This window comes from Giraffa tippelskirchi, chromosome 6 (assembly GCF_054371585.1).
Source record: "Giraffa tippelskirchi isolate mGirTip1 chromosome 6, T2T-mGirTip1v1.2.pri, whole genome shotgun sequence".
Classification (NCBI taxonomy): Eukaryota; Metazoa; Chordata; class Mammalia; order Artiodactyla; family Giraffidae; genus Giraffa; species Giraffa tippelskirchi.
Window position 1 is genome coordinate 36,664,484 of NC_137280.1, and position 13,149 is coordinate 36,677,632.

Consider the following 13,149-nt stretch of genomic DNA (forward strand, 5'->3'; position numbering starts at 1 on the left):
TCCTGGCTTTTGTCCAGTTTCAGACAGGCTCATTCCACTTTCAGCTTATTTCAAGTTCCTGCAGCTCACCCCAGTTCCTGCCTCTGCTGTGATAAACAATGGATATGTACTTTCAGATAAGACCCCTCATCTTTAAGGAGGCACCTTTCAGGGTGAGGAGACCCCCTCAACTGTAAGGTGGCAGGTTCTCAGATTCTAGGCCATGGGCACCCCAGCAGCTTCCTGCTCTTCTACTGTGGTAGTTTCTCCTGGATCTCAGTTTCTTTGGGCAGCTCTGACATGTCCTTGTGGCTCAGACAGTCAAGAAACTGCCTACAATGCGGGAGACCCGGGTTTGATCCCTGGGCTGCGAAGATCCCCTGGAGAAGGAATGGCTTACAGATGTGACAAAGCGACTTTGAGAGGAGAAGAGACATATTTGGTCATAGTCCCTGGAGTATGCCTGAATTTCTCCATAAATGGGAGTTTGTACTTGCTTTGCTCCACTCCGCTTGTGATTTTTGTATTGAGAACCTCACTATGACATTTGTGTGTGCTCAGCTCCATCTGACTCTTGACCTCACGTACTGTTGAATGCCAAGCTGCTGTGTTCATGCGACTCTCCAGGCAAAAATACTGGAGTGGGTTGCCACTTACTCCTCCAGGAGACCTTCCCGACCAGGGATCAAACCTACATCTCCTGCATCTATTGCACTGACAGGCAGATTCTTTACCACTGTGCCTGGGAAGCCCATACTATGATGTTTTAAATCTTCTAATACACTGTTTCTCCAATTAATATGCATATGACTCATTCAAAGATTTTGTTAAAATGCAGATTCTAATTTAGTATGTCTGGGAGGAAACTGAGATTCTGCATTTCTAACAAGTTTCCAAAACAGTGCTACTATTACTGCTCTATGGACCACACTTTAAGGAGCAAGAAAATAAAACTACTTATCATAAAGTAAGTTTTTACTTGGCTTTTTCTTAAAGATTAATTTTTTTAAAGTATACAAACCTCCTCTTTAAAGAAATAACCTGGATGTCCATCCACAGATGAATGGATAAAGAAGCTGTGGTATATACATGCAATGGAATATTACTCAGCCCCCCAAAAAAGAATGACTGTGAGTCAGCTGAATTGAGGTGGATGAACCTAAAGTCTGTTATACATGGAGTGAAGTCAGAAAGAGAAAAACAAACATCACATATTAACACACATATGGGATCTAGAAAAATGGTAATGATGAACCTATCTGCAGGGCAGGAACAGATAACAGACTTGTGGATGCAGTGGGGGAGGGAGAGGGTGGGACCAATTGAGAGAGTAGCACTGACATATATGCACCACCAAGTGTAACACAGACAGCTAGTGGGAAGCTGCTGTATAACACAGGGAGCCCAGCCCTGTGGGGAGGGGAGGCTCTAGAGCGAGGGCATATGTATATACACACACACACGTTGGCTGATTTGTGTTGTTGTATGGCAGAAACCAACACAACACTGTAAAGCAATTGTCCTCCAATTAAAAAAAAAAAATTACTGAGAGATCACCATGGATAAATTTAATGTAATTCCCCTAATAATTCCACAAGATAGATAACTACTATCACCATTTTACAGAAAACAGAAGTATAGATTAAGTAACTCATCCATTACAACAGAGTAGCAGAGTCAGGAGTAAATCCAGGCAGTCTGACTGTTGCGCCAGCTTTCAAACTCACTACTTTATACTGCCTCCAAAGATTTAATTAGTTTATGTAGGCTAATTAAAGTTAACATAATCACATATCTGGCAGGTTACCACGGAAAACTAAATAATGTATGCGCCTTGTCCAAGCTTCTCCATCCTCCCCTTATATATTCGTAGACTGTAAAACAAAGATGAACTGACTTCTTTTTTATTATCAAAGGACTTTACTAGTATGATGTCCCATAGGGAAATGCTTTCCTGTACCACTGGGAAAAGCTATTACTACTGAAAACAGTTTGTTTCAAAAACTTATAAATCAGGCACTCAAATTTTGACTACTGCACTAAAATGACTCTTTAAAAATGTCAAAGTATTTATGTGATTTATTCTTAGCAAATAAAATATCATGACAGGTAGTATTAAGGAGAGATTAGCTAGCATAGGAGATTCCTTGCTTGGTTACAAAGAAGAAAGTAAGCCGACAGTGGTCAATTTGTGGACAATTGAGCAATGGATAAAACTTCTCCCCGGAAGGCATACTAAGATCACAAATGCTGAAAAATCAATCAAGATAATACTTAATAGGCTAAAGCATCTGTAACTAATAGCTTTCCTTTTGTATACTACATGGATTACACTACTAGTAACAGAGACATAAACTATAGCCAAAGTAATGAACAATGAGTTACAATGAACCTGTGAAGACTTCAATTATTCCCAGCCTTGGACTGCAAGGAGATCCAACCAGTTCATCCTAAAGGAGATCAGCCTTGGGTGTTCATTGGAAGGACTGATGTTGAAGCTGAAACTCCAATACTTTGGCCACCTCATGCGAACAGTTCACTCATTGGAAAAGACCCTGATGCTGGGAAGGATTGGGGGCAGGAGGAGAAGGGGACGACAGAGGATGAGATGGTTGGATGGCATCACCGACTCGATGGACATGGGTTTGGGTAAACTCCGGGAGTTGGTGATGGGCAGGGAGGCCTGGCGTGCTGCGATTCATGGGGTCACAAAGAGTCGGACACGACTGAGCCGAACTGATAGCTCAGTAACTGAATCTCCAATGTTACGAAAACCTCACTGTAGTTGGACAGTACTTGGGTCTCCCTTTTGCTGAAATTCAAAATAAACAAGTTTATGATAACTTCTAATGAGAACATGACAAAGAATTCTCACTCTTCAATCTTAGCATAACAGATAATTATTTTTTTCATTACACAGAGCAGCAATGTTTATACTATTCAAAAGGTCATAGAATTACCCTAGGTTTAAGAGGTTTTACTGTTGGAATATCAGTTCCTTCAGCTCTTTGTCTGCTTGAATCGAAAGTCTTCCGTTTTTTAGTGGCAGTTTTCTGGCAAATAGGTCCATGTTTTTTCTGTTCAAATAAAGAAATACAACATATCATTTTCTTTTCTACAAAAAGACTATAAAATTTTAATTGTCATTAGAGACCAGTTTAAAACTGAAGAGAAATAATAATAAAGCATAAATAAGACATTGTTTGCTTTAACTAAATAGCTAAATATATATATATATATATATATATATATATATAAACATGCTACAAGTTATCTTCCTCACAACAAGAAAATATAAATATTCTCCCAAAATTTTATTGCAAGTTATTTAATATTCTCCTGGCTTTCACACTGCTAAGAATGAGGAAGCTAATGCATGTAAGACACAGCTATTTAAGTGGGGGCAAAAAAGTTATCTTTATTACTAAATACCTGAAATTAGATACTAGAAAAAGGAATGTAAATGGAAAATGTTTTAGCATTAGGATTACAAAAGCTAACATAACAATAACAGTTTGGATTACTCTACTCAAGTTCACATAATAGTAGTTTGTTAACACAGCACAAGACAAGGTGGTCATGTTTCTGTCTTTCTCCACAATCATCCCCTCCCCCTTTCTGGAACTCAAATTTTCTACTTTATTTTTATCAAGGATTGTCCTTGTGCTATCTAGGGTTCCATTCCTACGGTTCTTTTGTATGTGTAATTTTTTAAAAATATGGTTTCCAACTCATTTAAAGCCATTACAATGAAAGCTCTCTTAATTGATCTCAAATTAACTGGATAAATAATAATTCTCCTTCCCCTAAATAAAACATGTTGACTAACAACAGAGTATACTAATTGCATTTTTTTCTTTTCTATTTTGATAAACAATGAACTAGTTGGAACTATTAAGCTTTATCTAGGAAAACAGGAAACAGAACTAGTTGATTCCATGTTATAGACTCTCTAATATTTTCAATACAGTATCAGTACTCAATTGTTTTACATACTTGTAAAACATACTTGTTTTCGGATTTCATTCTGACAAACGCAGTAATTATAACTATTAGAATAAAATTTCTTAAATATTAAAAAAAAACATGGTTAACAGGCAACTTTCTAGAAATGGCTGTCCTCATACTGAGTAGTATATATCAAAAGAATGTAGCACCTGCTCCAAAAACTGATATATTATACAAACTGACAGTGATTATTTCAATATTAAATAAATGAGGGCCAAAAAAGATATATCCCCCCTGTGAAAACTCAGCTTAAAGCTTTGAAAATGGTTTGAAAAATAGTGAATCAATGACAAGAAAAAGTTACTTAAGTAAGTATGGGCAAGAAAGGATTAAAAAGCTGATAATATTTAAAAGAAGTCTGTAGTCACGTGGCCATTTTGGATCATTAATTCCTTCTCACTGCTTTAAAGAAAAACTGGAAACAGTAAGGATGTAAAATAAAATGTGACAGAACTCTAAACAGCAGACCCATACTCAAAGAAAAATCTTTATTCTAAATGAAAATATTCATAAATACCTATTGATATTGAAGTTGAAACAGAATATATAAGATGTATTGCTTTTTTCTTATTCTCTATTTAGCTAGATATTTTATATTAATGTAAGATGTGCTTCTATTTGTATTTGCATACAAATGTATTTGCATTCTAAAGAATGCATAATGTATTTTAGGAACAGTTTTAATTAAAATACTTCTTCTTCGGAATATTTCAAACATACTGATAAAATAGTATAATTAGCTCCATTTACTGATTCACTGCCTCAATAATTACCAACATTTTAACAATCTTATTTCATCTATCTCAAGCCCCTGAGGTTCAAAGCAAATCCCAAACATCATATGCTTCTGCTTCTTTAAATACATTATTTTTAAGAGTGTTTCTAAGAGTTTTTTGTTTTGGTTTCATTAACAGTCCCACAAGGGAAAGAATACTTTAATACCCTAACAGAGGAGTTTTGAAGACCAATCAATCTCTGAAGCAAAGAGAGTTCTCTGCAAGAATGAATAGATGGAATTGGTACTCTTGAGCAAAGAACATTAGCCAGTATCTCTCTATATATCTTGCCACTGTTCTGAAGTATTAAACCACTAAAGCTCTATCAAACGCCAAAGGAAAAAGGTACTCACCAATGCCACTGGAAAGAATGTTCTTCCACAAATCTTGCAAGGTAACAATTCACCAACTTGGACACTTCCATTTTCTAGAACAGAAAAGAATGTAGTCAAAATATTCAATGGCTCTTATTGTGAAATGTCTAAATTTTAGTCTTTACTTAATTTCATATATAAGTGGTCTGTTGCTGCTGCTGCTAAGTCGCTTCCGAAAAACAGTTGTGTCCGACTCTGTGTGACCCCATAGAGGGCAGCCCACCAGGCTCCTCTGTCCCTGGGATTCTCCAGGCAAGAATACTGGAGTGGGTTGCCATTTCCTTCTCCAATGCATGCATGCATGCTAAGTCGCTTCATTTGTATCCGACTCTGTGTGACCCTATGGACAGCAGCCCTCCAGGCTCCTCTGTCCACAGGATTCTCTAGACAAGAATACTGGAGTGGGTTGCCATTTCCTTCTCCAATATAAGTGGTTAGTTCTTGTGCAAATGTCTTTATTACTTTGAAATAAGCAACTTTACCAATTAAAATGCACAAGACTTAAAGTTATCAGTGGTCAAATGCCGAACACAGAATTTATAATTTAAAAAGAAACAAACTGATACTGCTGAAACTGGTTTTGTTCTATTTTAACCAAATCAATTTGTCAGTCTCTTACTTAATTACAGGCTGTCTCTATTGTAAATTACTAAAGTTTAAAAACAAATATCTGAAGATTAACATATATTACTTATCTTCAAAGCATTAAAAAATAACATTGGTGGCTACAGTGGGATAGAGAAGATGAGTAGGAAAATCCTGAGTTTACCTCCTTCCATGAGCACAACAAAATTACAACTATTTACCGAGCATCTATCAATGAGAACCTGAAGACAAGTAGAAACACTCTTCCACAACTAAAGATAAAAGGAACTATAATGAGAAGAGCAGGAGAGGTGGGGACATGGTGCAGTCCAGACCCACACCCTCAGGTAGGCTACCCACCAACACAAGAATAATCACAACTGGAGAGATTCTCCCCAAGGAGCAAGGGGTCCAAGCCCCATACTGGACTCCTCAATCCAGAGTCCTGCAATGGCAAGATGAGACCCAAGAATGTTTAGTTTTGAAGGCTGGAGGCGAACTTTCAAGGGACCTAGAGAGCTGCAGGAAACAGAGACTCCATTGTTAAAGGACTCACACAAAATTTGCATGCTCCAAAACACAGGGCAGAAGCAGTCATTTTAAACTGTCTTGGGCAGGCACACATGTTCATCTTGGAGAGCCTCCCAGGGAGGAGCAGGCCATCTGGACTCAGCGGCAACCGTATTTTAGAGCTCCCTCTACCACGAGCTGGAGAAGGAAATGGCAACCCACTCCAGTATTCTTGCCTGGAGAATCCCAGGGATGGTGGAGCCTGGTGGGCTGCCGTCTATGGGGTCGCACAGAGTCGGACACGACTGAAGCGACTTAGCAGTAGCAGCTACCACGAGCAATGCTAATGCTGGCAAGAAACATTATGGAGTCCTACCTCTAGCTTATTAGTGCCAGGACCCAGCCCTGCCCACCTGTTACAGTCTGTTACAGTCCCAGGGACCCACAGGCCAAGCAGCTAACTGCAGGGACACAGCTTCACCCAACAGCAGGCTGGCAGAGACCACTGGGCGCCTTGATTCCCCCAGCCTACCATGGACCCAGCCCTATCACCAGAGAACCCAAGACCCAGCTCCACCCACCAGAGGGCTGGCACTAACTCCAGGACCTGGCCTGACCCACCAATGGGCAGGCATCAGCCACTGGACTCCCTTGACCCCAAAGCTGCAGATTTGTGGGCTGACACCATCTGTGAAACCTCCTCAGCCAGTCACACCAGGATCCACCCAGCTCTGCTCACCAGTGGACCAGCACTAGCCTTGTAAGCCCAGGATACAGCCACCTCATAACCTGGGCCTACCACCAGCGGCAGTCAGCATCCACAAAGGCCAAGCATAGCAATCAATTGGACCAGGGACCATCAGTGCCAACTAGACCACTCATAGCAATCAGCCCACCATATCAGAAGGGCCTATGAGGCCACATACGGGGCACTCCTGAAACATAAGGCTCTGGTGACCAGAGTAGTGAGCTGCTGGGAGGCACAGAACCTTTCCGACAAAGGACCACTCCAACAAGATCAAGAAATGTAACCAACCTACCAAATAAATAGAAATAAAAACAGCAAGTTAGGCAAAATGAGGAGACAGAGGAATACGTTTCAAACAAAGGAGGAAGATAAAACACCAGAAGAACGAAGTGAAGTGGAGCTAAGGAACTTAGTAAAGAGTTTAACATAACAATCACAAAAATGCTCAAAGAACTTGGGAGAAGAATGGCAAAACACAGTGAGAAGTTTCAAAAAGAGTTAGAAAATATAAAGAAGAATGAAACCGAGCTGAAGACTACAATTAAGTGAAATAAAAAACATACTGGAAGGAATTGACAGTAGACTAAGATGATATACAGGACTGGAACAGCAAGATGAGAGACAGAGTAGTAGAAACCACTCAAGCTGAACAGAAAGAATTTAAAAAATGAGGACAATTTGAGAGACCTTTGAGACAACATCAAGCATACTAACATTTGCACTATGGGAGTTCAAAAATAAGAAGTGAGATGCAGAGAACATATTAGAAGACAAGACGGCTGAAAATTTTCCTAACCTGGGAAGGGAAATGGTCATCCAGGTTCAGGAGGCACAGAGAGTAGCCCCAAACAGAATCTACCCAAATAGACCACACCAAAAAACAGTGTAATTATAATAGCTAAAATTAAAGACAGTAATAAGAGCAGCAAAGGAAAAGTAAATAGTTACATACGTGGGAATGTACATAAGATCATAAGTTGACTTGTCAGTAGAAATCCAGCAGAACAGAAGGGAATGTCATGATACATTTAAAATGATGAAAGGAAAAAAAAAATCTACAACCAAAAATACTCTACTCAGCAAAGCTATCATTCAGGCTTGAAGAAAAATAAAAAGTTTTCCAGACAAGCAAAAGCTAAAAGGTTCAGTACCATGAAACTAGCTCTAAAAGAAATGAAAATGGGCTTCTCTAACCAAAAAACAAAAAGCCTCACCTAGAAATATGAAAGTTAGGGAAGGAAAAATCTCACTGGTAAAAACAAATATACTGTAAAGGTGGCAGACCAACCACTATTAAAGCCAGTAGAAAGATTAAAAGACAGAATTAGTAATATCTTCCACAGACAGAATAAGTAGTTAAGAAATATAAAAATCACATGATCTAGAATATGATGTCAAAAACATTTAACATAGAAGGAGAATAAAATGCAGGATTGTTAAAAAATACATTCCAACTAAACAGGTCATCACATCAACTTAAAATAACCATAGACAGATTGCTATTGAAACCACAAACTAAAAAATCTATAACAGACACAAACACAAAAACTGAAAGGAATCTAAACATAATACCAAAGATAAGTTACCAAATCACAAGGAAGAGAGCCAAAGAAGAAAACAAGAATAACAACAAAAACAAAACTACAAAATAAACCTGAAAACAATTTCAAAAATGTCAATGAATGCATACCTATCAACAATTACTTTAAATGTATATAGACATAGAGTGCTATAACCAAAAGACAGAGTAGCTTAATGGAAACAAAAACAAGACCTTATACATGCTGCTCAAGAGACTGAATCAAGATCTAAAGGAAAACATAGACTGAAAGTGAAGGGATGGACAAAGGTATTCCACACAAATAGAAATTTAGTAAAAAACCTAAGTAGCAGACTTATATCAGACAAAACAGACTTTAAACCACTGCCTGTATCAAAAGACAAAGTAGGACATTACCTAATAAAGAGATCAATCCAAGAAGCTATAACAATTGTAAATATATATGCACTCAACAGACATACCTAAATGCATAAAGTAAATATTAACAAACAAACAAACAAACAAAAGAAACGGACAATAACACAATAACAGTAGGGGACTTTAACACTCCACCTACAACAATGAACATATCATTCAGAGAGAAGATCAATAAGGAAACACTGGCCTTAAACCAAATGGTCTTAACATATATAGAATATTACATCCAAAAGCATCAGAATACACTTCAAGTGCACATGGGACATTCTCCAGAACAAACCACATAACAAGTGGTTGTTTTGTAGACCACAAAACAAGTCTCCATGAATTTAAGAAGACTGAAATCATATCAAGAAACTTCATGCTGAGACCAGGAATCAACTACAAGGGAAAAAACTATCCAAAAAAATACACAAATATATAGAACTAAACAACTAATGGGTCACTGAAAAAATCCCAAAGTAAAAAATACCTGAAGACAAATGGAAACAAAAACACAATGATCCAAAATTTATAGTTGCAGCAAAAGCAGTTCTAAGAGGGAAGTTTATAGCAATACAAACCTATCTCAGGAAACAGGAAAAATCTCAAATAAACAACCTAACCTTACACCTAAAGGAACTAGAGAAAGAAAAACAAAACTCAAAAATTAGCAGAAAAGAAATCAAAAAGAAAATAGGAGAACTAAATAAAACAGAGACTAAAAATGATAAAAAAAAAAAATCAAAATGCAAGCTGGTTCTTTGAAAAGATAAAATGATAAAACTTCAGCAAGTCTCATCAAGAAAAAAGAGGACTCAAATTAAAAAAAAATTAGAAATGCAAGTGGAGAAGTTATACTTAACACCATGGAAATACAAAGGATAAGAGATTATCATGAACAATGAAATGCTAATAAAATGGATAATTTAGAATATACGGACAAATACAATATCCCAAGACTGAATTAGTCTCATACTGAAATCTTGACACCTGTGACAAAATGGATGAGCCTAGAGGCTACTATGCTAAGTAAAATAAAACAAAGACAAATGCTGTATACTTTCACTTACACACGGAATCTAAAAAACAAAACAAATGAACAAACTTAACAAAACAAGCATAGTCACAGACACAGAGAACAAACAGATGGTTTCCTGGGGCGGGGCGGGGGGGGGGTGTAGGGGGAGGGCGGGAAATAGGTGAGAGAAATTAAAGCACACTAACTTTCAGTTACAAAATAAATGAGTCACAGGTATGAAATGTACAGTGTCGGAAATATGGTCAGTAATAATGTAATATCTTGCATGATGACAGATGGTAACTAAATTTATCATGGTGATCATCTTGAAATGCACAGAAGCATCAAATCACTATACTCTGCACTAGGAACAGAAAGAGTTTTATAGTCTTTATACTTCCCAATACTTTATACTTCCCAAACAAACTCATAGAAAAAGAGATCAGAGGCATGGTTACCAGAATTGGGGACGAAGGAAGATGGGAAAATGGATGAAGGTCATCAGAAAGTACAAATTTCCAGTTATAAGTAAGTACTAGGGATGTAATGGGCAATATGATAAAGATAATTAACAGTTCTATATTGTATATAAAAGTTATGAGATTGGATCCTGGGAGTTTCTCACCAAAAGAAAAAAAAAATTTGTTCTTTTCCTTTTATTTTGTTATCTATGTAAGATGAGAGATGTTCACTAAATTTACTGTGGTAATCATTTTATGATGTATGTAAGTCAAATCATTATCCTGTATCCCTTACACAGTGTTCTATGTCAATTACATATACAAAACTGGAAGGAAAATAAGATGAAAACAGATACTACAATTTGGATCATGAAGTCATTCTGGGGATGGATAGTGATGATGGCTGCACAGCAATGTGAATGTACTTAATACAACTGAATTGTACACTTAAAAATGGTTAAAACTGTAAATTTTATGTTATGTCTGTTTTTCCACAATATAAGGGTTTTAAACTAACAAAAATAAAAGGAAGAAATAATACTGGAGATTAGTGAGGTGGCTTCCTAATATGATTAGGGAGTTGAGAATAAAAAGAATGTTGTCCCCACCAAACGCAGAAATATTATGCTTTAAGGAAAAGATCACCTAGTTACTATGCATTATGTGAACTGTTCATTTTTTCATACACATAATATTAAGATTCACTGGACCAGCAAATTGAGATAATCTGACATGAATGAATCTGACACAATTCATTAAATAAAGAAGTTTCTGCAACTTTCACAAAATCAAGTTATCATAATGCATCTTTCATGTACTTTCACGTAACAAATTTCATCACACACACATATACACACTCACTGCATTTTTTGGGATCTACATAACTAAGTCAATTTGTCATTTTATTTTCTAGTCAAATATTCCCTGGTGGCTCAGACAGTAAAGTGTCTGCCTACAATGCGGGAGACCTGGGTTCAATCCCTGGGTTGGGAAGATCTCCTGGAGAAAGAAATGGCAACCCACTACAGTATTCGTGCCTGGAAAATCCCACAGACAGAGGAGCCTGGTAGGCTACAGTCCATGGGGTCGAAAAGAGTAGCACACGACTGAGCAACTTCACTTTCATACCTGTAATTTTCATTAAAATGACATAGTATCCTTATCATATTTTCTGCTGAATACATTGGGAAAGGAATACATCAAGGCTGTATATTGTCACCATGCTTATTTAACTTATATGCAGAGTACATCATGTGAAACACCGAGCTGGAGGAAGCACAAGCTGGAATCAAGATTGCTGGGAGAAATATCAGTAACCTCAAATACGCAGATGACATCACCCTTATGGCAGAAAGTGAAGAAGAACTAAAGAGCATCTTGATGAAATTAAAAGAGGAGAGTGAAAAAAGCTGGATTAAAACTCAACATTCAAAAAACTAAGATCATGGCATCTGGTCCCATCACTTCATGGCAAACAGATGGGGAAACAATGGAAACAGTGGCTGACTTTATTTTGGGGGGCTCCAAAAACGCTGCAGATGGTGACTACAGCCATGAAATTAAAAGATGCTTGCTCCTTGGAAGAAAAGCTATGACCAACCTAGACAGCATATTAAAAAGCAGAGACATTACTTTGTCAACAAAGGTCCATCTAGTCAAAGCTATGGTTTTTTCCAGTAATCATGTATGGATGTGAGAGTTGGACCATAAAGAAAGCTGAGCGCTGAAGAACTGATGCTTCTGAACTGTGGTGTTGGAGAAGACTCTTGAAAGTCCCTTGGACAGCAAGGAAATCAAACCAGTCCATCCTAAAGGAAATCAGTCCTGAATATTCATTGGAAGGACTGATGCTGAAGCTGAAACTCCAATACTCTGGCCACCTGATGCAAAGAACTGACTCACTGGAGAAAAACCCCGATGCTGGGAAAGACTGAAGCCAGGAAGAGAAGGGGACGATAAGAGGCTAAGACAGTTGGATGGCATCACCGAGTTGATGGACGTGAGTTTGAGCAAGCTCCAAGAGCTGGTGATGGACAGGGAAGCCTGGAGTGCTGCAGTCCATGGGGTCTCAAAGAGTCAGACATGACTGAGAGACTGAACTGAACTGATTTTACTGATGGTTAAAACTGTTTTATCAGAAAACCATTATCTTTTAGAAGTGACAATAAACTCATGAAAAATGTAGTTTTTGACTTCATATATATGTTGTTGCAAGGCATTTATTGAGTCCACAGAAAACTTATCAGGAGAATCAAAACAGACATTGGTGGGAACACAATCAAACAGTAACAGAAGAATGCTTTGTTCTTGCATACTTCAGGTGTTCCTCTGCCCTATTTCAGTGGCAGAGGGTGACTATTTGTCATTTCAGATGGAAGTCAATGCCTGTATGGTGGCAGTTAAGCTGTGAACAGTACAAAAGCATAGCTAAGCTTTGCCTGCTTTGTCCTTTCCAATACCAAAGACTAGGTTATTTAGGGAGATCAAAGCAACTTCATTTATCTGGATCACTTAATTCCATTAATTATCCAGAAAGCTGAGGCAGTTGCTGGCAGCTGAATCCATTAGATACACGAAGATTAGAATGTCTTCATAATGACTGTCAAAGTGATACCACATACTGCTTGTCTATTTATAGTTTTCATGTCTTCCTTCAAATTCCAAACAATGATTTAAAAATATATCAATATAAAATGCTGAATAGTACCACATGTTACTTGCTTCAAAGTA

The 13,149-nt window shown here is 37.6% G+C and overlaps 1 protein-coding gene across 4 annotated transcripts in view; it reads right to left on the minus strand.

Moving 5' to 3' along the window:
* ZC2HC1A (zinc finger C2HC-type containing 1A) overlaps window positions 1-13,149 on the minus strand; it is a 52,261-nt gene that overhangs the window by 31,277 nt on the left and 7,835 nt on the right. For all 4 annotated transcript variants that reach the window (XM_081503768.1, XM_081503766.1, XM_081503767.1 and 1 more), the window contains exons 2-3: window positions 5,117-5,190; window positions 2,940-3,056 (exon numbers count right to left, since the gene is read on the minus strand). In XM_081503768.1, the coding sequence (XP_081359894.1) occupies window positions 2,940-3,056; window positions 5,117-5,190 (191 nt within the window). The remainder of the gene's footprint in view (window positions 1-2,939; window positions 3,057-5,116; window positions 5,191-13,149) is intronic.